Source organism: Podarcis pityusensis (assembly GCF_964106645.2).
Source record: "Podarcis pityusensis genome assembly, chromosome: 1".
Classification (NCBI taxonomy): Eukaryota; Metazoa; Chordata; class Lepidosauria; order Squamata; family Lacertidae; genus Podarcis; species Podarcis pityusensis.
This window is the reverse complement of record NC_138028.1, coordinates 15,044,536-15,069,317: the sequence shown is the minus strand read 5'-3', so window position 1 is coordinate 15,069,317 and position 24,782 is coordinate 15,044,536. Positions and strand designations below refer to the sequence as shown.

The 24,782-nt window shown below is 41.4% G+C and overlaps 1 protein-coding gene across 6 annotated transcripts in view; it reads right to left on the bottom strand.

Moving 5' to 3' along the window:
• The window catches only part of CDC42BPB (CDC42 binding protein kinase beta), a 97,160-nt gene that overhangs the window by 21,699 nt on the left and 50,679 nt on the right, over positions 1-24,782 (bottom strand). For 2 of the 6 annotated variants that reach the window (XM_081003894.1, XM_081003895.1), the window contains exons 10-25: positions 24,380-24,546; positions 24,151-24,270; positions 21,391-21,524; positions 18,369-18,611; positions 17,478-17,588; positions 15,728-15,975; positions 15,442-15,547; positions 14,782-14,906; positions 13,409-13,514; positions 9,708-9,856; positions 8,107-8,201; positions 6,837-6,916; positions 3,890-3,940; positions 2,403-2,498; positions 1,908-1,982; positions 317-422 (exon numbers count right to left, since the gene is read on the bottom strand). In XM_081003894.1, the coding sequence (XP_080860020.1) occupies positions 317-422; positions 1,908-1,982; positions 2,403-2,498; positions 3,890-3,940; positions 6,837-6,916; positions 8,107-8,201; positions 9,708-9,856; positions 13,409-13,514; positions 14,782-14,906; positions 15,442-15,547; positions 15,728-15,975; positions 17,478-17,588; positions 18,369-18,611; positions 21,391-21,524; positions 24,151-24,270; positions 24,380-24,546 (2,012 nt within the window). The remainder of the gene's footprint in view (positions 1-316; positions 423-1,907; positions 1,983-2,402; positions 2,499-3,889; positions 3,941-6,836; positions 6,917-8,106; positions 8,202-9,707; positions 9,857-13,408; positions 13,515-14,781; positions 14,907-15,441; positions 15,548-15,727; positions 15,976-17,477; positions 17,589-18,368; positions 18,612-21,390; positions 21,525-24,150; positions 24,271-24,379; positions 24,547-24,782) is intronic. The other 4 variants (XM_081003898.1, XM_081003899.1, XM_081003897.1 and 1 more) reach the window with 3 other exon arrangements.

Genomic DNA, 24,782 nt, shown 5'->3' with positions numbered 1-24,782 from the left:
GCTTCAACTCTATGGGTCAAAATGGAATTGGAACCCCTGCAATCCTCTCTTAATGCCTCGCCCTTCCTGAAAATTTCATGGGCTCACATTAGTAACGTAAATAACCCGTTTCTGCAGCTGACCCTTCAAATTTGGCACAAATGACAATCACATTCAGCTCCTTTGCAGTCACTTTTAACTTCTATTTTAGATCACCCAGCCTTTTGCTTTAAAGAGGCATATAACCATTTCCTTCAGGTAACTGTCTTGCTGCAATAAAGATGTAAAATTTATGCTGTTAAGTCTCTGAGTACTTAGAAGACTTAAGCCAACTTACCATCACAAGCGTAGCCCTGTCTAATCAATCCCACCATGAGGGAGGTGCAGTGGCTGCACTGAGTGGAGCTTGAAAAGGATTTGATACTGAGTTGATGAGCTTTAGGCTGGAATATAAATTCAGGGTAAATAACATTTTCAAAAGATCAATAAAATGACAAGTAATTGTAAAATTGTATCAGTGGCAGAAGTTCCCACTTCAGTGGACCTTGATTTGAAGAGGTGGCCCTGGTTATGCCTTCATTTACTTGCAATGGAATTTCAGCAGGAACCATTACTCCTGAACTGTGTACTGAATATTATTATTATTATTATTATTATTATTATTATTATTATTAGGGCATCTTTTTGAAATAATACTCAATGCAACTTACAAAATGTTTAAAATATGTAGAGATCTAGCAGTTCAAATTCTCTCTTGTTAACTATAATACTTGTAGGAAGTAATGCTAAAAAATATGCTCTCTATACAAATCACACTATTTTCATTCCTACACTTAGCTGCATGGTAGAAGCAGTGGGCGACGCAGTTCTGAGACTGGGACTCCTTTGCTCTGCCATTGGGAGATGATCTCACCACCTATATGAGGGCAGAGAGGTTTGCCCTTATATAAGTGGCTTGGCTTAGTGCTACATCTGAACCTAGGCTACTGGTTGCTTTGACTTGTTCTAGATTTCAGCCAAGGTGTGCTTTGACTTCCTGCTCATGGTTTGTCTGAGGGAGGCAAGCCACAAGCCCATGTTCAGATGCAACTCTATGCCATACCACGACTTAGCTAAGAACGTGATAAGAATACTGCTAGGTCAAGCTAAATGCCCATCTAGTCCATCATCCTGTTCTTATAGCATCCAGCCAGATGTCTGTGAAAAGCCCTATGGGAAGCTCTGAGTAGAGTGGAAGCAGCAGTACCAGGACAAGAGTGAAGTGATCAATATTTTTACTAAGCCTTGGTTTTGCTTAGTACACTGATCAAGTGTGTTGAAATTGGTTCTTTCACTGGTTTTTCAGCACTGAAAGCTCTCTCTCGGGGGGGGGGGGCATATTTGCTACCCACTCTTCATGGTGACGGGTGTGTAACAATTTTTAAATGAACACAGAAAATATACTGTGGTGGATTAGCATTGAATAAAGTTTTGCATCATGGCAAATTTTAACTATATGCAGACCAAGCAGACCAGAACTGCAACCTAAAGGAAATCTATTCCGGCACCCCAACAAAACTAAAGCAATGAGTAAGGACACCACAAACAGGAGTGTTTAATAGCACAAGCCTGCACAACTTGCAGCCTACAAAATCATACACAGCTGATCTGCCCCATACTGGCTTGCTGTGTGTTTAACAACCCCATTGTTTTTACAGTCCCAAGGAGACAGCAGACCTGTTGGGCTGTTGGACACCTGGCAAATGGACTGCATAAGGCTTTGTAAACAGCTATGCAGGACCAATTTGAAATAATCCTAAGAGATGAAAATGACGAACTCAGACAAAATTAACATACAGATGGCTTATGAATGGGATATAATCATTTTCATATCTGCACCCCCCCAAAAAAAAAGTTCTAAGCAAAACAAGTCAACAAGTGCCCCCTACCTTTGGTACAGCTAGAGAAATGGACTGAATGGTGGGGGAAGGAGCAGCAGGCATCCTCTGAAGCCGATTTGGTTCCTGAATTGCAAAAAACTACAGTTGAGCAATTAAAGACTTCCAGGATCCAATATGCATTTGGTTTGGCAACAACTCGAGTATCTTTTTTGAAGGTGAGTAAGAGCCGATATCACAAAACGCAGCATTGTTCCAAATTTACTAGAAGCAGGTTTGCAGATCAGAAAGACTCATAGGAAAGCCTGCACTCTAGCAAGCAGCAGAAGGTAAACAAGGAAGAAGATGGAGCTCAGCGATACACAGGGACCCAGGGAAAGGGGAGCAAAACAAAAGGGAGCTCACAAAGCATGTACATTTAAACACTGACGCAAGTCAACACAGAAAGAAGCTGCGAGGAAAGACTGATGGCTGTAAACATACATTTGTAAATTTAGGGCTCCCCAAAATGCTTTAATCTGGATTAATGAAACAATGGCGGCTTACTTCTTGCTGCTGCTGCTGCTCTGCAGTCACAACAGATGTTGATGGCGAGACCTCTGCTTTAGAACCCTGTGCCTCCTGCTCACTAACGGAATTTGTCTGCAAAGTGGGTTGGAGGAGAGGAGATAGTAAAGGAAGTTAGCTTCCAGCAATGGATCACTGAGTAGCAGAACAAAACCAAGTTCACCTGGGGCACAAGAGCCTGTCTGCTCAGAAAATGCTTTGTGTAGAGCATTCTGCTGAGCTCTGTAATGTCAAGCTAGTTAACATCTACACTCTAAAAGGAAACCCTCCACCAACAAAGGCCACAGCTATATTATATAAGTGGAGTTGGCTGATGTTGAAAACCCCAAAATTGTGAAGTTATCAGTTCATTCTGAGATTAAGGTAAAGTATTAATACATGGCCTTCAAATGCCCTTTGAAGGTTACTTCTAACTCACTGTAGGAACAGACATAATCAGATCTGCCTGGCAAGGACTTACCTCCATACAGCAGGTGTGTGATTACACTGTGCTTGCGTGTTTTTGTCTCCTGTATGTGCGTGTATGCACCCACCCAATCACCATAAAATAAGACTTACACAGTATCTACTTTGTTCCTTATTGTTAAAGGCTCTTTAATGAGCATTAGATATGGAGATAGTACTAATGATTTCTGTATTTTAAAACAAAAAGTTAAAAGATGAAATTTCTGGTGGGGAGGGGAGAAAAAAACTGAAGACTTAGGTGGAAAATGCAGAAATGCACTGTTATGTTGCATCTAAATAAAGGATAGAAAATGTTATAAAAATAACCCTTATTTTGCTGAACTATATGGCCTCCTCATTTAAGATTTAGAACTGGGTTAGGTAATTCACTTAACAAAAACAAAACACGGTTCAGCAGCTAGAAGATGTAACACACGCACAATTTCATTCAAATTTTAAATGGGAAAATACAGCTATTAGTAGGTGCAGAGCTAAGGTGTATTTAGAAGAATCATTTTTTGACTCTTAGATAATGGGCCTTTAAAAAATGCTAATATTGTTACCAAAATGAAATTCCGCACTTTGGAGCTCTGAAATCTTACATAACAGAGCTAGTCTTTAATAATAATAATAGTGTTTAATAAGATGCTGTTAGAGAAAAAAAGGTCTTAGAAAATACGTATGCTACAGTGGAGTCCATGTGCTGTTCATCTTATAGCACGTTTCAATGGAAACAGAAAAGGTTTTGGCCCTGTCACTATTCTGCTGTCCACAATACAAATTGCTTTAAAAAGCATAAATCACCTTTAATACACATTGTAATTGCCACAGCAACTTCAAATGAGCAGTTTACAAGAGAACTCTTAGGAAATGAAGCTATTTCTATTTAGTCGGTTAATCTTCAGTATAATTTAATAAGCATGTATAAAGGAAACTAAAAAAAAAAGGTCACTAGTTTAGGATGGCAATTTTACACATACAGGTTACAGATTAGGGAGGTAAAGCCATCAGCATGAACTTACTTCTTCCCAAAAGGCTAGCAGAGAAGATGAAGACGAGGAAGAAACATTGTCCTTGTTGTAATAGATATGAGAGGATAAAATTGATCACTTTTTACCCAGCAACAAACCATCAGAGCGGTTATTAGCAAACTAACTAGGTAAGTTAGTAATTGGCAAAGTTTGCAGACTGCAAAGGCAACATTTTCCTGATATTCCCAAACTGTGCATTACCAATATTAAATATTCCTCATAATACATCTGAATAGTGTTTGCTATCGAATACAACCAACAAAATGTTGCCAGAGAAAATAGCAGCTCTGACTCGGTGAGTGGCCTTGGGAAAGTTCCTAGCACTCAGCCTCCTTTTCCCATCTGTAATACTGGAATATACTGATCTGTCTCAGCCGCTATTGCGAGGTCAAATGAGGTAAGGAACTCGAGAGTAAGTGCAACATACAATAATAAACATTTCCTGCAGATGTATATAATGAAGGCAGATATTTGATCTTCATAAAAAATTCAACACCTCACTATAAAGGGCTTTTAGATCTAACGTAGCAAAGATCTTTCTACTTCCCAGTTGTCGGTAACAGCTAAGGTTTGGCACAACTTGTGATTGCATTCTAGTTTGTTTTCAAAGAGGCTGCAGTGTGGGTGGAGAGCAGCACACAGCACATCCTTCTGCAAGCGCAACAAACCAGCGCCCACTTTCTGTGAGATGCAAGCAGCCTTTCTGCAAAGACTTGCAGCCGATTTATCTTTCCCCTGGCAACCAACATGCAGTTTGAAAAGGAAATAAGGAAAGCCAGGAAGTCGCAAGAATAGATATAATTGTAGTTCCAGTGATCGCATGTGAAATTGTAGACCCAAACTCCATACAGGTTTTTATCTGAGCTGGGTTGTGACACATATCCTCTCTGGGCTTTATGAAATTCCAGATGCAGATGACTAGGCACTTGCAAGTAAGTCATACATCCCCCGAGGAAAGCAAAGTGGCATACAGAATTAGTCATGTCAGGTTAAGCACTCTTGATTTCTACTGACTTGGGAGTTTGTTCTATAAAACATGCAGAGTGGAAGAGAATTAAAAATACTTTCATTAAGATTTCATTTTTCACCGTGAATATGATTGTGCTAAATTTGTAATATGACTCTACACTGCATTTATTATATTACTATTGTATCTTGTGACCTTTTCTAAGCATTTGGCTTGCAACGCATGAATTATATGATCGCTTGGTCTGATCAAGCAAGGCAATTGTTAGCATTCTTTTATCTGTTTGTGATGGTCATTCCAATCTCATTCCAATCAACAGATGAATTTCCATACAATAAAACAAATATGCAACCCAGTAAGTATTGATAAGGACACTGAATACAAACTGTGCTCAAGTATGTGTTTCTGACAAACACAGAGCTCATTAGTTTAAGTAGGTGAATTTATCACGAACAGAATACATATATTTTTTCCAGTGTCTAGCTACTAATCTTCAGTCACATCACCTAAAAGCTGAAGAAAGGGCCTATTTTTCCTGTCAGGCAAGCTGTAACTGACAGGTTTTGCAGTCTGCTTGGTCTGCTGGATAATTTAGTGGAGTAGCATAGCTTTGGGGATGTTCTTGTGATTTTATTTTTCTATAACCCATCTGTCTTTTAGTAACACTGTCATGTATTCCCTTTCCAACAGAGAGAGAAATAAATGAATGGAGCTGAGGAGGAACATGTGGGCCTCCAAATGCTGTTAGAATACAACTGCCATGATATCGGCCCATTGCCAAGGTTGCTGGGACTGATGGGAGTTGTAGTCTAACAACAGTTAACTACTGCTGTATGGGATGAAACTCACACACACAGAAAGAGAGAGAGAGAGAGAATATACAGATATGGGAGGTCTGAAAAATGGATACAGGTGGGCTCTCCCTTTGTTTAGTCTTAATGGGAGGTGGGTTTAATAGACAGCTCAAGGGAGGTGAACAGAGGCTGAATAAGCACGTATATATTAATACTGTAAGAGGAGCCAAACAGATATGGACCACAGAATAGGATATTTAAGTTTATGTTAGTGAAGAAAAAACACTCATTTCTCTTCTTTCACACTGTGCTCTAACTTTAAGCTACCAAAAAGTAAACTTCCAATTTACACGGCACTTTACAGTAAAAGCAAAAGAGAGGAACCCTGCCTCAAGGAGCTTACAATTCAGATTGCTTGCGGGACAGGGTCCTTTTTCTTTATGAACTGCTATTACCTACTTCAATATCATATAATAAGTGAGTGAGTTAGAAAGAGATGAACCAGTTTTTGAATGTAATTATCTGTATCCACTTTGTTGCATACACTGCTATGATATCCCCACTTACTTGCCTTTCCCCCTAAACTAAAAAGGCCCAAATGTAACTCCTTGTAGGGGAGTTACACCAGCCCCTTGGTCACTGTGGCTGCACTCTTCTGAACCTTCTCCAGGTCTAGCAATATCCTTTTAAAGGTGAGACAACCGGAACTGTTAACAGTATTTCAAGTGCAGTCACACCATTGATTGGTGAAATGGCATTATGACACAGGCAGTTTTATTTTCAATCCTTTCCCTAACAATCCCTAACATGGAATTCACTTTCTTCACGGGACATCTTCACTGAACTATCCAGTAAACACTAGCCCAGATCCCATTGGCATCTATGCAAAATTAGGATTTTTCTCCCCAATGTGCTTAACTTTACACTTGCTGATGTTGAACTGCATTTGCCATTCTACTCCCCGTTCATCCTTTTGGAGATCCTTTTGGACCTCCTTTGGATTCCTTTTTGCAATTCTGATGGTATCATCAGAAAAAGATCAGCTACCTCACTTCTCACTCATAACTTTATGTCATTTATCAGTATAGATCCGGCTATCCTTCTTGCTCCACACTCCTTTTTAACATCCCAGCTCACTATGTTTCCTGTGCAAAGGTTTAAGGGTGCTAATACTCACTCTGAAAGTCAGATCGTGAGCAAGAGGTGATGTATTGAAGTATTCAAAAATAGAATCCTGGAAGTCTGAAAGTTTGAGACCTGGAAAAAGAAAGCACAATTAATTAGTCATCATCCCGCTATTTTACTTTTTAAAAAAATTTGCAACAATCATCATGGCGGTGAACAGTATTAAATAAAATTACATTCCTAAAACAACTACAAAATGCATCACAAATTAGTAACTCAGAGTAAACCATCGGCATAGCTGGATCACCCCTCTGGGAAAGCCTGGGTGAAAAGTTGAGTTTTGAGAAGGTACTTTAATGCCAATACTGTAGGTCCCCACCTGATGTTTGCTGGAAGCCTATTCCAAAGCCAGGCCTGAACCTTGTCTGGAATGGGTCTAGATAATGCGTATATTCCAAGAAGGTCTGAATCTTGATCGCCTTCCCCCAAAACAGGGCATTTTCAACTAGTGGATACCTGTCACAAACTGTTGTTATTGGGGTGACTTTTTCTTTTTAAGGAATGGCCATACTAAAGCCACTTTAAGGGCAGTGGAGTCCACCCCCTTGTGTAAAGGCATGTAAATCACCTCCAGACCCAACCAGACATACCCTGCTGTCTTGATTTGATTAGTCATGAAGGACAGTGATTGAGAGGGCACTTAGCTGGATGCATAGCTGCAAGCACCTTGAGGTCTCATAATCTGAAACTGACCAAACAAAACAGGGCAAGATGTTGTACTGGCGGCCTGACTAGGAACTGTCATAGTCATGACATCAAGGTGAGTGAGTTCTATCCTCAAAGTGTCATGCAAACATGGCACAACAGACCTTTGAGGAATCCAGTGGTGATCCATGGACAACTGTTAGACCACCCTGTACAGTTCCACTGGGAGACTACTTGAGGATGCCATGCAGGCACAAGGTATGTTTGCTGTCCTCATAGCTACACTGGGTAAGAATGATTATAACCAGTGCTCAATCGACCTCAAAGTTATTTCTGCCACCTGTGCTCTAGTTGTCATCTGGCCTTTTTCATTGCTTCAGAGTCCCCAGAGTACCAGGAAGCTGTACAGTGACAGAGTAGCTGAAGAAGTGTGCATGCACACAAAAGCTTATACCCAGAACAAACTTAGTTGGTCTCTAAGGTACTACTGGACATTTTTTGAAATTTTTATTTATTTCGACTGCATCAGACCATCACGGCTACCTGCTTGAATCTAGTATCTACTGTCCATTCTACAGCAAGACAAGGGCCTCAACAGGATTTAGTGTCTACATTACCTGCATCCGTCCTGTATTTCTCCTCCAGCTTCTTCTTTAAAGCTTCAACTTCTTCCAAGAGTTCCCGATTTTTTGTTTCAGATTCCTTTAGTTTGCTAAATGGTGAAATGGAAACCTTGAAGCATTTGGAACATAATAAAGCAAAACACTTTTCTTTGCCCTCGGGGGGCTCCAATGGATGTGGATTTGCTCAAGCTCTAGGTTGCTACACTGCCCAGTTTCAGAAAGAGAAGCCACGCGTCAGATGTACAAAACTAACTTCAAAAAAACTTGCCAAAATCGTGACACTTCCTAACAACATGACACATTCATGACCCATAATCCTGCACATGCTGGCTGGCTGGAGGAAGCCAGCTGCAAGTCTCTAACAGGGACAGAGGTGCCCCAGGGCTTGCTGAAAACAACGACAGGCTAGCCAACCCACCCCCCTCCCCGCACTATGACAAAAGCCAATGCAAGAGCTCTAGGCTCAGGCTGCAGGGCTAGAATGCCTTGACTTCCTGGCTGGAATTTGACCTGACCTAGGGTATCATGAGGAAGGAAATGACTGCTTGCTTGGCCACCTTTTTCCTCCGTCTCTCACAATCCCGAGTCTTCCTCCTACACAGGAAATTAGGAACAGGGCTTCTTCTTCCCTTAAAAGAGAAGCAGCCATTGTGGTGCAGGTGCTGATGGAAGTGATATGGGAAATGGTGCGGAGATGTGGGAAGGTGAAAGGTGTATTGGGGAGGGGAGTAGAAAATATGACTGGATGGGTTCTGCGCTCCATCCACCCATCATGACTTACAACTGAGAAAAGAAAAGCAGGCCACAGAATTACATGCTTCTTTCCCCCAGCTTGTGTTGTGTGCAATTCTTCCCCCCTGCCCTTATGCTAATAGCCAAAAACCATGGCTAAGTGTTATGACCAAACAAATGTTAACTGTGACTAATGCTTGCCCATTTCAACTCCTGGTATTAAAATGGTTTACATCCATATAGTTAAAGCTTAAGAAGGTGCTGCAAGAAAAGCAGGGAGAGGAGGAGGAGGAGGAACCCACAACTTGGCAGTTTGCTTTCCAAACAGACTTAAGGGCATTAGCCAGGATCCAAAAAGTTATGCAAATTCACCAAAGGGCTTTGCACGGTCAGTGGGATTATTTTTTACTGTTGTTTCCAAGAGCGACAACCCCAATGGCAAATCCCATACTGCTTTTCAAAGCTTCCCCCAGTTTGAAAGAGTTCCTCACTTTCCCCTTGGGCAAGAAGGAACTAGTTGCATTGTTCTTTGGATCTAGGTCAACCTTCCCCAACCTCGTGCCTTCTAGACATTTTGGACTACAACTCACCCCTAGCCAAAACTGAGCTGGCTGGGGCTGACAGAGGCTGGTAGTCCAAAACATCTGGAGGGCACCAGGCTGGTTGAGGGCTAATCTAGGCCGCTATGCTTAAACTGTAATGCAAGGCAGAGGCTTGGGGCTGTTTATTTTGAGTTCTTAGACTCCCTGGCACATACACGTACTTTCAGAAATATGCATCAAAAAGTCAATTACATAAAGAATTACATGAATGCCATATTTTATATTAGAAAAGCAAAATTAAACAATGATCTGAAACATTACCTTTCAAAGGACAGGTTGGCATCTTTAACCTTCCTTAACTCTTCCTGGACCAGCTGTTTGGCACGTATTTCGGCATCAAGAGCAGATTGCAGCTCCAACCTTGCTGACATATCCAACTTCTGACTACGTCTCACTTTCCAGAGTGGGTCCTATTGCAAAAAGCAATGGTTAATACGGCTAAAGAATTTATCACATGTGTTTAAATATTAAAAGCGATTAAAAAGCTTCAGTTGTATTCATCATCGTTAGTGAGGTAGGGGTGGAGGGGAGATGAGATCTTAAAAGGAAGATGGCATTCAGGGAACAACAACATTTGTAATGCATTCCAACTTAAAAATTGGGGAGGTGGGGGTGGAATGCAGCTGGAAAATATAGCTGAAACACAAACCAAGCAGTTTTACATTGAGAGCAAGAGCTGACCAAAAAATCCCCAGAGAATGAATTGACCAAAATATTGCCCTTGAGGGCCCCTGGTGGCCTGGCAGGATTGATGTAAATACAGAAACAAACAAAGCCAAGGAAAAGTTTAAAAATTTGCTTCAAAGGTGCTTCAAAGAGGCAATTACTGGATTGATGATTTGCCAAAATCCATTTCACTGTGGAACTATCTGCTATCCTTTGTAAACAGATAAAATCACCATTTCCCCATTCTAGCCTTACATTTGACATTATTTTTTTTCATATTTTAATGTTTTTATACAGATTAGACTGTTACATTAGAGTCTCTAAAGAGCAACTGAGGCAGTAAACAATGACACTGTCCAAAGACTGTACGAGAAAGGAAACTAGCTCTGGGACTCACCCTTTCCCTGGCTTCCAATAGGAGAAACAATTCCTCTCCCTAGGGCCAATTCAGCTGTAACAAGCAGCATGTTGAGAAGGGAGATGGGAATGGGCAAAGGCACCAGCTGTTTAAGCCAATCTATTTCCTGAGAAGGGCTGCTTCCTTCTGCTATTGATTGCCAAGGGCAACGCTCCATCCTCATTTGGAACTTTTCGAAGTTCCATGCTAGATACCATCCCATTCCTGCCTTCTAGAATTCACTGAATGATGTGATTCTTCATTTTCATTGATTCAAACTCTGTACACTCCTCTTCCTTCAAAAAGGTAGCCCAAACTGGGTTGCATTAAATAAGTAAATACAATGAAAGATATATAGAAGAACAGCCCAGTTATTTTCAAAAAAATACCCAAGGGGGGCGGGAATCTCAATTATAATAAGAACTGAAACAAGCCAAATATATGGTAACTGGTTCCAGAATCAATTCACAAATAATATACATTAGAATTAGGGAACGCAAAATGGATTCTCTTTGAGATGGCCTCCAGTCTCAAATAGGATATTGTAGCACAGGAAAAAGTGCAGAAAATAACAACTAGAATGATCAGGAGGCTGGGGCACCTTTGCTATGAAGAAAGGCTACAGTGTTTGTGGGGAGGTTAGTTTAAAACGAAGTTACCTGGGGAAGGGGAACATGATAGATATTTATAGAATTATGTATGGCATTGGGAAATCAGTAAGAGAAATGCCGCCGCCGCCCCCCAAGCAGTACAGTACCAATTAAACTTATTGGCAGGAAATTCCGTGCAAAAAAAAGGAAGCAGTTCTTCACACAGTATATGAGTCATTTGTGGAACTTGGAGACACAAGATGTGGTGACTACCACTAGCTGGCTTTTAGGTGAGTCTATCAATGACTACTAGTCACGATGGCTCCACGTAACGTGACACTGAATAGCAGCTGTTGGTGGAAGGAAAGGAAAGGGCTATAGCTGCTAGTAGGCTGCTGAGGACTACTGGCCTGATCCAGCAAAGCAATTTTTTATGTTCTTATGGTGAATGTGGGAGGGAGGCTTTGGGGGAGGAATGGTCTGCCTTTTCTCTATATATAACAAAAATATACGAATGTCATCATGCAGCCCCATGGGAAAATCTGTAGTGCAGCATCACAATTCTGAATTTGCACGAAGTCAGGATGGGATAGGGGAGCAACATCAAAGGCAGGTTGCACAACAACATTTGCCATGACGTGGGAGCAAAAAGGGAGGTACGATGAGAAGGGGAACGTGGTGGTTTAAAGTAAAGGCAGACATTTGAGCAAAGCAGGGATGGAGAGAACTGAGAGGAAAATAGTAGATTTTGAGCAACAACAGATGTTTAAATGAAGGAGCTCTGTTGTGTTAGCTTTCTGGTGTTGTATCCATCATTTCTATTTCTTCTTGTTAAAACTGCCCTGTTTGTTTTTTTAAAAGGCAACGCTTCTGTGTCCTCCATCCCTGCTTTACTCCAACCTCTGCTGTTGTCTAAAATCACCATTTTCCTCTCAGTGTGCCTCCACCCTCACTTTTACTCAAACTTCTGTAGTTATTTAAAACAACCACTTGCTTTCCTTTCAGTGTCCTCTGTTCTCGCTGTATTCAAGCTTCTCCCTCTTACATTTCTTAGCTGTCTCATGTGTCAGAGATAAAAGATTAGGAGCCCTCAAATATTCTACAGTACCTTCACAAAATGCATTTCACTATTGCTACCATGTGTTGCTTTCAACATGAAGTTCCAGATTCAGTGTAGTTAATTTAGAACAGATATTTTGTTAACAAGCAAATACTGACATCCACCAAGTTAAGTTAACCATCTCTAACTCAACAAGCTAACCGGCAGGCTTGCTCTTAAGATTCTATTCATCTCAAAGATACAGTAACATATGTGGTATGTGCACAATAGGAGATGCAGAGTAGGAGAGAGGATGAAGAATGGAAATGGGAGCGATCTGTGTACAAGGGAGAGCTGAGAAAAGTAAGGAGGAGGAGGGGAAAAGGGGAGTGAATGTAAAAATGAGGGTGCAAAGAGAGTTGCCAAAAAGGAGGAAGTAGGAAACGTGTGAATGGGGGTGAAGATGAAAGCATGGCTTCATAACTGGGTAGAAGCTGAAAAGGTCGCTTAGTAGTTCCAATGTGTGGGGATGAGGAATATGTAGGTGGTAACCATGGGGTGGGGATGCGGGTGGCGCTGTGGGTTAAACCACAGAGCCTAGGACTTGCTGATCAGAAGGTCGGCGGTCCGAATCCCCATGACGGGGTGAGCTCCCGTTGCTCGGTCCCTGCTCCTGCCAACCTAGCAGTTCAAAAGCACGTCAAAATTGCAAGTAGATAAATAGGTACCGCTCCGGCGGGAAGGTAAACGGCGTTTCCGTGCGCTGCTCTGGTTCGCCAGAAGCGGCTTAGTCATGCTGGCCACATGACTGGGAAGCTGTACGCCGGCTCCATCGGCCAATAAAGCGAGATGAGCGCCGCAACCCCAGAGTCAGCCACGACTGGACCTAATGGTCAGGGGTCCCTTTACCCTTTACTTTACTAACCATGGGGTGGGGTGTGTGCAGGGTGGAGACTACACAGAAGGAGGGGGAGGAGGTGTGGACATGGGACTGAAGATTAAAATGGATGCAAAGAAGGGCTGCAGAATAGAAGGGGGTTCAGAAATGGGGCTGAGAAGGTGAAAGGCGATCGTAGTAGTCGCCTGGGGTGGGAAGCGGACGCTATTGTTGGCTAATGTGTGGTGCAGGGGGTTAGCAATTGGAGCGAACGAGGAAACAAACCCTTCATCATTTTTAAAAGAACTTCTGGATTCATTGAAGATACACAAAATTGGAGGCCCCACAAATTGTAAAGCTTTCCAGTTAACCAATTAAGATATTCATGCTTACCAAAGTCCTCGATCCCAGACTGGAGCTTCTTAAAGATTCAAGTTCTTCTGTCATCTTAGAAGCTAAAGCTTGAAGATAGCCACGGGCATCTTTTTCATCACTCACCCTAGTGCACAATCATAAAGAGTCACTCCTTTATATTGATAAAGGACACAGGAACACACACATTCAATAACATGTTATCACCAGTCTCAGTGTTCAAACCATAAAATGTTGCTTTTCTTGCATGAAATTTTTCAGGGTTAAACTTAGCAGACACAGCCAGGGTAGTTTTCCCTACAACCATCCCAGGGTATACCTATTGTAACACTCCTGCTGTGGAGATAATTAAGCAGTAAAGTTTATTGACAGGGGAAATTTGGAGTTTGTGATGACCTGTGAATTCCCATCTCTGAGGTTCTAAGAGTGGGCCAACCTTGTTTGATGAGAGCTACTCTTGATGGACAGGCAGGGTCATGCGAAGACCACTGCAAAGGGGATGAGCTTCCCGTTTAGTTCAAGGAATGTATTAAGAACCTGTAAACAGCCCAAAGCAATAATAAAATAACAATTTGCAACAACCACGAAAGAGCCTAACTGATATATTGCTGCTTAACAGGCAGTGCTGGTCTGGGAGCAAAGGGAGAAACTGTTTTCTTTGATATTCTTAGCCCACTTGATAGCTCAGTCAGTAGAGCATGAGACTCAGTAGAGTATGACACAATCTCAGAGACATGGGTTCGAGTCCCACACTGGGCAAAAGATTCCTGCATTGCAGGGGATGGGCTAGATGACCCTCACGGTCCCTTCCAACTCTTACAATTCTGATTCTTTGTGATTCAACAGGAGGAGCTCTTTCCATCAGATAAGACTGCCCTACCCTTAAGGAGAATGTAATTTGTGTTGAGGTTGTGCATATGTGGTTGTTAGGAGCATTATAAACTCCTTTTGGAAAAGGCTGTGGCATAATGGTTCCAATCTTCCCCCTACATGTCTGTGTTATGATGTGAATTTTTAAAAAATATTTGAAGGATCTATACTGCCTCATTTATAAGTCTGGCACAGAAATCATAAGGTTGACTTTAAAAAAGAAGAACTGAAACAAAGAACTGATGAACAGCCAGGCTGCAACCTTTTCATTTAATACAAATTAATTTTTAATGTATGACCTAGACATTCTCACTTTGGTGAAATCAGTTGACATAGAAGGTTAATAAAGTTCCTGTAAGGGTAATAAAAATGAGGGAGCCAGTATGTATCAATCAATATTTGTGGCTGCATGTGATTTCTGAAGTGTATCATCTACAAGATGACACATTTCCGTTCTATGGGATCCTTCCTTCTGCTAATACAGCACTAATTTATTTTTCAAAGGATCCTCAAAATGCACATACCACTGAATAATTTCTGCAATTTGAGCTTCCCAGTGGGCAACAGATTCCTTCTTTGCCGCCAAATCCTGAAGCTCATCTTCTAGCTGCCTGTTTTGTGATGTTAGTTTATCCACAAAGGAACAAAGCTGCAACGAGAAAATTAGAAGTTTTCATAACTGTAATTTAATGTAACTTTGAACCTCCCGCAGCAAATGTGTAAAACCGCCTGCAACATTTTGTTTTCCAAACAGTCAAATTAAGCCAGCCCAGTTAAGTGGCAAAGTATGTGTATAAGCAGCACTGAAGGTTTCTTCGGTTTTGATAACAGAGATTAAACACGCAGATTTTCACATTTGACATGGAATAGTCACGACTTTCACACACAATTAAAACCACTGCATTATTTTTTTTAAAATTATTTGTAGCCTCTCATGAATTAGGAGCAGGGCAGGGAACGCTAAAATGGTATGTGAATTATAGAAATAAAACATAAGATATCTTGGGGTAGCCAACATGCCCTCCAGGTGTTGCTGAACTACAAATCCCATCATCCCTTACCATTTGCCATGCATGCTGGGGCTAATGGGAACTGAAGTCCATAGCATCTGGAGGAAGCCACGTGGGCGATTACTGTTGTATCTGATGAAAAACTGTGCTTCTTCACAGGTTATGACAATTTACCTTCTCATTTTCAGTTGTTATTTTCTTGTTATCTTCAAAGAGCATGGTTCTCTCTCGCTCATATTTCTCTTTCAGAGTTCCCACTGTTTCCTCCATCTCACTGTGCCTACAAGCGTGAAATAATATCATGTAAATGCCATTTCACAGAACAAAGAAACTATTGCTGCTTTTTATGGAGTTGAGTACATAAATCTTATTTGGTTTTTGGATGCCACATTATGTATAGTGACATTTTTTTTGCGGGGGGGGGGGTGTTTCCAAGAAAGCAGTTGTACACAGAACTTACTTCTCCCGTTTGGCCTTATCCAATTTATCTTTTAACATCATGATCTCTTTCTGCAGTGCTAGCTGATGGCTTTCTAAGTCATGCACCTCCTTTTTCACATTTTTTACTTCCAAGACATGGGATGCTTCTCGCCTGACCAGCTCCTCTTCGTAAAACAAGATTTTCTTCTCAAGCTCTGACTTCATTTTGGCCAGTTCCTGCTGATGCTCATGCATGGCCACGCCAGCAGCACGACCTCCCTGCTTTATCTGCACAAGAGCAGGAAAAAAAGCCACACAGACAACACCACGATACAGTACATTCAATATTAGAGACTTTAGTTTTGTTCAAAGTGACATAAAACACATTTCATCTCCTTAATACCAGAAGAGTTGATCATGAAGTATAAACACATGCATATTTATTTGTCTCTGCATAGCTTAGAGATCTCATTTGCTTCATCATAATCTCTCTGAAAGCCATGAACTGAGAGCAGACTGAAACATGCAGAAAACAGTCCACATCAGACTGCAGCGGGAGGGGGACTGCATGCTTCATTCATTTTGCCTTCATGTAGAAGACTAGCATGTCAAAGTGGAAAGGTTTTACTCTAGTCTCATAATCATGCCGACTTTCCACTTTCTTTAGAACCATGGAACACACACGAACACACGTTATTTGCATCCTGAAGAAGCACAGACCACTACTTAGACATCATTTTAGTTAGCTGTTCCCCATTTATGGAAACTATTTTTTCCAGCACCAGCCATTTACAGGAGTCCCAATCTGAACATATTCTAGTGAGCATTTAAGGTCCCCATCCCTATTTTGTGGGCTGCCATCTGATTGGATTTCACTTTGATTCTGACTTGATTTTAGGATGTATTTTAATTGATTGCTTGATATTATGGTAATATGTCATATATTTGATGTTAGCTGCTCTGAGCCCGGTTTTGGCCAGGGAGGGCAGAGTATAAATAAAATAAAATTATTATTATTATTATTATTATTATTATTATTATTATTATTATTCTGAAAGCCAACTTTCAAATGGTGTTTTCCCCCCCTTTAATTACTGTTTTAATGAGCATATTGTCTCTTGCCCTGCACTCCTAGGACTGAACTGTTAAGAATGATAAAGTCTAAAGAAGTCAAACAACAGAGGCCCTGAAACATGTAAGCAAATCTATTCACTGTGGTACAGATTTAGGTTTTTTTTGGGGGGTGGGGCGACTGTGTAAGAGGATACAGCAAATAAAATCTTGTCTGGGCTCTGTAAGAGGCTAATTCTGAGCTGGTACACATGAGAACAGCCTGCAGTGGTAGCTCCCATGCAGCTTAACATGTGCTATGTGAGGTTCTTTCCTACTCCAAACTTCCCAAGAAAAACCCATAACATGTATGGCAATCTAAAGGTCTACCAAAATAATAATAATAATAATAATAATAATAATAATAATAATAATAATAATAATAAAGTAGTCAACCTGTGGTGGGGATGAGAAATGTGTCAATGTCAATGGTTGCTTCTCACATTAAAATTGTGAGACAGGGAGGATTACTACCTATCCTGCCTAGATCCTAAAATATCTTGTTGGAATGCCCAATATACGTTGAAGAACTAAATCTCGGGCCTTGCGCATTCTGGCAAAATGTTTTTCGGAAGTGCATAAGTTGCAACTGTCATGGGACACCCTGGAGATCTGGATTTCTATCCCTTGTCAAGTGAACCTGTTCTTATATGGCTTAGATGCTTTTCAAATAATGTCACCTTTAGGGTCTCCAGTTCATTTTCAAGCTGCTTAGAGAAACTCTCACTGTGCTCTCGAAGCTTACGCTCTTTTGATGCCTCTGCTGCTGCGTCATCAAGTTGGGCTTCTAGCTATAAGAAGGAAAACAGGCCTGGTTATTAAAACCGCTATAGCTTAACCCTTATTATTTTTATGACTAGAGCAGCTACAAAAAACAGAAAGGGAGACATATGCCCATCTTGAGGTTTACAATCTAGATGACAAGGGTCACAAAAGAGGAAAAGATAAAAACAGTTTTGGAAGATGATATATTGCCTTTTATTCCCAATCCTACCAACTTTCAGAAACTTCAAGGGAATACACACACACATCTTTATAACCCATCCTCATGCCTATGGCGACTTAACCATCTCATGGGGGCCTGCACTATAATATTTTGTAGCCAACTAGGAGCCAGTTACTTTAAAAGGGGAAACATAGAATCCAAGATCAACAAGACAGATCTGGGTAGCTAGGAAACTTCAGTATAAGGAAAGAATGACTGCGGCATTTAACTATAAATATAATAATTGACAGAAAAAAGTTAGTGCTTCTGGTTCTTTCATTGCTTGCTTTCTCTCCTTTACGGACAGACGAAGGGAAGGAGGGAGAGTAAGATGAAAACAGGAAGGCCAAATTATGGTCCAGAATGTGCTACTGTGATATAGCAAGAGTTTTAGCAAAGTGAATCCATGGAATAGCTGGCTCACACATTATGTTTCTCCACACAACCCCACAGGGCAGAGGGGGTGTGGAAGGACTGCATGAAGAAATAAACCAGCTGCTTGTATGTGTGGAACCCAGCCACAGTAACTATTTCAAGCTAAAATAGCAGCTGAAATCCATTATCCTCAAGTACCCTGCCGAGCTACCTCTTTTCTCGCTTTCTCAGATTTACGGATTTCCTGTCTCATGGAGTCAATTTTCTGCATGATCACTTCCACTTCTTCCTCTTTGTCACGGAGCTGTCGAGATAGTTTCTGCTTGTGGGAGCGCAAGTCTGCCATCCTCTCGTTCAGCTCTGAGAATTCCTGCATTGCTAGCTTTCTTTGTTGATGGGCGTCCTTTAGTTCTTTGGACTGTGCCTTTAATCTTTCAGACGCTTCAATGAGTTGCTGGTGAAAAGAAAGGTCCAAACAAGTGTTTAGAGATCACTCTTGAGCATGAAGTTCAATCTTATTGCAAAATCACATTCTGACAACATACGTCCTCATCTCCACCTCTCCCCATCCCTGCTCTCAAAATAATGACAGGCATTTTGGCAGTATATAAGCAGAAGTATTTCTATATCACCACTCTGATATCCCAACGTATTGTATGCTTCCATCCTTCTCCCACCTTCCTCTGTTCTCCCTCCCCTTCTTTCATACATTCCCCCTTTCCTCCTCTGTCTCTCCTCATATCTCTTCAACCACTCTTTCCAGCATCATCTCATCACAGCATCATCTCTTTTGTCATCTCTGCTTCTTTCTGTTCGCCTTTTCTCCATCTCCCTTCTTCCCTACTCCTCCCTTTCCTCAATCGTACTCAACCTTCTAAAAAGAAAGAAAAAATAAATATCAGGATAAATTCTTTTATCCCTGTGTGTGCTTCTGCTTTGCGGTGTTCACTTGCATGTGGTGGGGATCAGAGCCAGTCCCAGGGGCAAAAGGAGGTTATAAGCTGATGCTTAAGCTTCTGCTGAAATCCCTGGCAGAAGGACGGTCACTCCCACGAGCCAAAGGACACAAAAGGGTTAAACACCACAGGGAACAAGAGCTGATTACTGCTAGTGATTACCCTTTTTCTCTAGAGAGGACACCAGAAACCTGAGCAGCGCTTTAGCAATGCCACCCTCCCTCAAAGGGAAAAGGGGCTGTGAATAGCTTGGGGAGCCCTCATACACAGCCTACTTCCATCAGCCCTTTAGTTTTCTTGTGTTGCCTCTAGCCTTTGCAGTGTATGTCCGGGTGGGAGGAATGCTTCTCTCTTTTATAGGGCTCAAATTTATTTTATTTTGCCTTTAAAAAAAAAACACCCAAACCATTTGTGCTTATTATTATTGTTATTATTAAACATTGTGTATACAGTCTGGCACAGTCAATATGGACAGAATGGGACTGATACTGAGACAATAACATATCAGTTCTGAGGGACATTCTCAGTGGAAGCTACTGGTCAATCCCTCAAAAGTGCTTACAAATTCTGCCCTATGAAGCCTTTTCCTCATCTTTTCCCCTCTATAATCCTTTTCTTTAAGTTATTCTTTTACATATACAACACATCAACATTTATATTCCATTATAATACTGTCGACTCACAACTTACACAGGGCTTATGTTCTGGGGATTGTGTGTAAAGCCCAAATCACATACAGTAAAGCCAGAACAGCCCCCACGCGAGCATCCCTACCTTCTCAGAAGCTTGTGTGTCAAATGGGTCTTGCCCCCTCCTCCCCACGCAAGGTGGAGAGCTTCAATTTACGTGCATTTAATTTCTGTGATTGCAGTTGCAAGTGCCTAACACTACAATCGCACAAGTTAAATGTGTGCAAGCTGCAAGTTGACTGTATTTCAAACCTAAACAAAGCCAGCACGCTAGTATTATGAAGAAAAAAAAAATATTTTTTCTGCTAAAGAAACAAAATTACTAATTTCATCTAACATTATTTAGATACTTGGACATTACACTTGACCACAATCATTTATTTTTGCTGTATTCAGCAAAAGTATTCCATCTCATCTGAAGCCTATCATGCCTTTGTTTTTGTTGCCTAAATCTGAGATGGTGAGTTAATTTTGACATGGCAGCAAATTCCCAAAGTTTCTCCATCCATTAAAGAATGGATGTGTGTTAGCTGATCTCCATGACTTAGCAAACAATATTCTTGCCACAGTTAACATATAAGAAACTAATGCTTCATGTTTTCATACCACCACATCTTCCCACATAATTCAATACTGCAAAAGGAATTCTGGATGGAGGGGAATTCCATAACCCAAGTTGGTTTTTCTTTGTTGATTTTCTTCCAGTGCTTTTCTGACACATCACATCTTTGCCATCTTTTAAGGACCCAGAGGTGGTTCAGTTTTTTGCATTACGGTGAATTATCCAATGCAGGCTTTGATGATGTGAAACCAAGAGTAAGCAAGCAAGCACAAAGTATCATGTGATGTCTTAGTGTGAGGTACACATTCAACTGTATGCTCACTGGATCCAAATGTAATACTGAGATTCACGTGGGAAGAAAACAATGGTATAAACTAGATACACGCATTCACTGCATTGTTGGTGTACAGCCAGCAGTCCCTACAACTACGCACCTACAGCAACTGCACCAAGTACCCTATTTGCAATGGGGGGGGGGGCTTCCCGAGTGGCAGTTGGTAACTGGTTTTCCCCTGAACAAGTTCAACTTGTGCCCCTGCCCAACTGTTTTGGGGGAGGGCTATAGCTCAGTGGCAGATGTTTCCAGATCCAATCTGCAGCATCTTCAGGTAGGGGTTGGGAGTCTAGCTGGGAGAGGAGCTGACAGTCACTGAAGACAAGACTGATCTAGAGAGACCAATGGTCAAATGCGGTGTAAAGGCTGCTTTCCCCTATGCTCCTACTACAGCACGTGTGGTCTAATGGATGAGGCGAACTGGATTTGACTTCTGATTGTACCCATGAAGCTTGGTAGCATGGACATGTCACTATTACTGAGCCTAGCTTATACTACCAAGTTGATGTAAAATGGGATAATTGCACGTATACTGTCCTGAACTCCATGAAGGAAGGACAGGATACAAGTATGACAAACAACAATTCTCTATATAGTGTGAGTTCCACATAATGTTCCACACTGCTGGCAATACCACCTTTATACTTGCATTCCCTAGTCAACACCCACTTTGCTGGACAGAAGAATTTTACCTTATGGAGATCCTCTTTCTCTTGCCGAAATATCCTGCATTGCTTTTCAAGTCCCCTTAACTTGTGGGTGGAGTCTTCATGTTCCTGCCGCAGCGTCACTGCGTCTTCCAGTTGCCGCTCTAGCCTATTTGAGTCTATAATTTTAAAAGGGAGGATTATTCCATAGCGTTTTTGCTCAGTTGGCATATGCAGCAGTTCTGCATTCTTTTCTGCCAAGAACAATTTACACTGGGTAGTTCAGAGTGAACTCATTCATTCTTCTCTCTAACATAACACACACTGGCAAAACCCCAAGTCCCATCATCACAGCTCAACGTACATGGTGTCGACAAATACAAATAAAATCCAAATTCTACCTCAGTCCCAGTACCAAAGAATTCCAAGTTCTGAAGGCAGAATAAATTATGCAACATAAGCATTCTTGCCATCTGCTTCTTTCAACAATACTGAACCTGCTTTCAATACTCATGTTTTCAAGGAATGAGATCCAAAAAGCTATTTTAGATAAGACCACTGTGGCTTTGCTTGAACAACAGTCCCCATCATATCTCAAATTGCGCTTGAAAGTCCCATCACTTTTGAAAGCAGCTTGTCACGTGACTTTTAAGTAGCTTTTAAGAGACACACACGTTCAAAACCCATTTGTGCATGCAGAGCTAGAGAAGAGGAAGGGCAAAGAAGAGGAAGGGCAAACATTAAGGTTAGGGTCAGATAAGCAGTACAGGTCATTTAAAGGAACAAGAAACTAGTTCAGGCAATGTAATCACAGCTCCCTGCCTACTATAGTCCGACTTAGCCTTAACCTCCCTACCACCAAAGAGATCTCTCCAATCATTGCTGACGTATTTTCAAGTTTCCATGCTAGCACAATAGGACTAAAAACCTTAAAGGAAAAAAGCAGGAACGGGTATATAAAATAATGTCTCAGAAACTCAAAGTACAATTCATTTTCTCGAGTATAAGAGGGTGGACAGTTTTGGCAGAAGCAGAAGCCCCACTGGATTGCCCCTTTGGAAACAGTTATCTTTCCTTCCCAAATTTTAGCTGCCGTCTGTGAACAGATATAAGCAGGTTACATGATATTACTGTGGTCCTTTCTTTTCCTTTTTAAAGAAAAATTGGATTTTGAATATTCAAAGTAAAATAGAAGATTACAGTGGTGCTGGTTCTGTGGACAAAACTTTCAGGTTTGTTGTCTGTGGGTAGCTGTGGGAAAATGTCAGCCCTCCCCCTGCCCCCAGTTCAGAAAATGGTTGATCCCTCAAATTCCATCCATCAGATTTTCACCCAAATTTACAACTATGGCTACTTCAACACAGTTAACTATAAACCAGCAAAACAAAAACAAAAGTGTTTTATTTTTCCAAAGTTGAGAGGTACCTCATGGGAGCAGGGAAAGGAAATGCCTCTACGGGGGGAAGAGAGAAACAAGACTACAAGTCTGACAAGTGTTTACTTGTCAGGAACAGCCACCCCTTAGTTTCTAACACTGCAATGTAGCCTATCCACTCAAAAGCAGCTACTTCAGGTAGGAGATTCAGTATTGTATGCAGCCATTTCTTCCACCTCTAGGGAATGTCTCCTCGCGAGCCAGAGGGGCAAGAAGGGCTTTGTTGAGCTGCTCAACCTCCCTGTCTAACAGTTGATATGTGGGGCAGCGCAGCAGCAGTTGCTTCCCTGCCCATCAGCTGATTGGCTCAACAACCTTCCAGGTTGCGAGGAGACCCTCTCTGGAGCCCAAAGGTAATGTCCTCTACAGGCTCTGGAGAGGGTCTCCTTGCAAGACAGGAAGTGCTCCCCATTTCCAGCTTCCACTTCCAGGTTCCCGGCACTGTGTGTGTACATGGTTGCACGCAAAGAGGTGATGCATAAATGGGGAGTTGCCTGTACAATGGTGCCAATCAGCCTGGCCTGTGAATCTTACTTGAGCCTCTGAGCAAAATGATATGTAAATTATAATTTAACGTTATTTATAAATTAAGATTTAATTTAAGGTGTTGAATATATTCAATAACCTTTGATTGTTTTGTGTCCCTGTTAAGGTTGCACCTGGAGCAGGTTCTCCTACTGCCCCGCTCTAGTTACCCTACTGTCTCACAAAAAGAAACTTCAGGTGCATACAGTGGATACCTAATTAACAAACAAAAAGAGAGTCACCAGTTACAAAAGCATAACCCTATAAAACTGGCGGTTCTCAGAATGGTGAATGGATGCAGGACCACATCAAACAGCCACTTTCTCACATTTCCTCATAGCAGATGTAGACATCATAAGCGAAATATTGTGCACTGCAGCTTAAAATTTTCCATATGAATGGCACTTGTACAAAGTTCAAAGCTTGCCCCTTTCTGGGAAAAAAATATTAGAAGAGGATATCCTGGGATTTTTATAGAAAGGATAGAAGTCAAAAGAATTATCTAAGTGAAGCCGTACAAATTGCCTTTTATTCTTGGCTCCCCAGTGGGAATAATCTGCTATCAAGTAAAGGAAGCTTTAGAAGAAAGATAAGCTTTTGTTCAAAAATCTAAATGCTGCTTAAGGTTGCACCTGCCACACTTTCCAAAGCTGTATCATAATGTAATATTTCATGCATTTCCACACTGAGCCATCTCGGTACTTGAGCTAAAGATCCAAAAGTAAAAAAGAATGAGGCTCACGCCTAATAGGCTGCTATGAGGATTAGCGCTTTACCACTGGGCTTATTTTGTACTTTTTTTTGAGAACTAGAGAGAAAGCTATTAAAACATGCCAGAAACATACCTGCTATTTTGTTTTTCAAGCGCTCGATTTCCTCATTTAGCTTTTTTATTTCTTTATCCCGGTTTGTGTTAGCTGTTATGCGAGCAGAACCATGAAGGGACTGAACAGCCTGGGTAGATTCTTTAAATTGAACCGAAAGAACAAAGCAAAACAATTTGTTTAGTCCAACCTGAAAAACATTCTGTTGCTCCATTGCAAAGCAACATAAAAGGAAAGCGAGAGGGCATACCTTGCAACTTCCTGCTCAGCTCCAGCTTCTCCTGCTCCAACCTTCGTATTCTCCTTTCATATGCCTCTATTTGCAAGCTGTTGTCCAAGTCACGCTGCACATCCTCATCTTTGGTTATACCACTGGACTGCATGACACTCTTTAGCGAGCCTCTATCAGAAAAACAACTGGAAACCAGAAACATTGGAGAACACGTTTTAATCAATTTATGCTCAACCCTAAGTAGCAGTTTCCTGTTGGAAATTCAACAGAAGCAGAAACCTTGGAACAACTGTGAAGATTATATAACAGAGATCCTTGCTTCAGTACTATCTGAGCTGGCCTGCAAGTAAAATGGCAGCAATGTGTTGTGTGATCTGTTTTCTCTCACTCCAGCCAGGACAAGCTAGCTTATCGGGGAGGA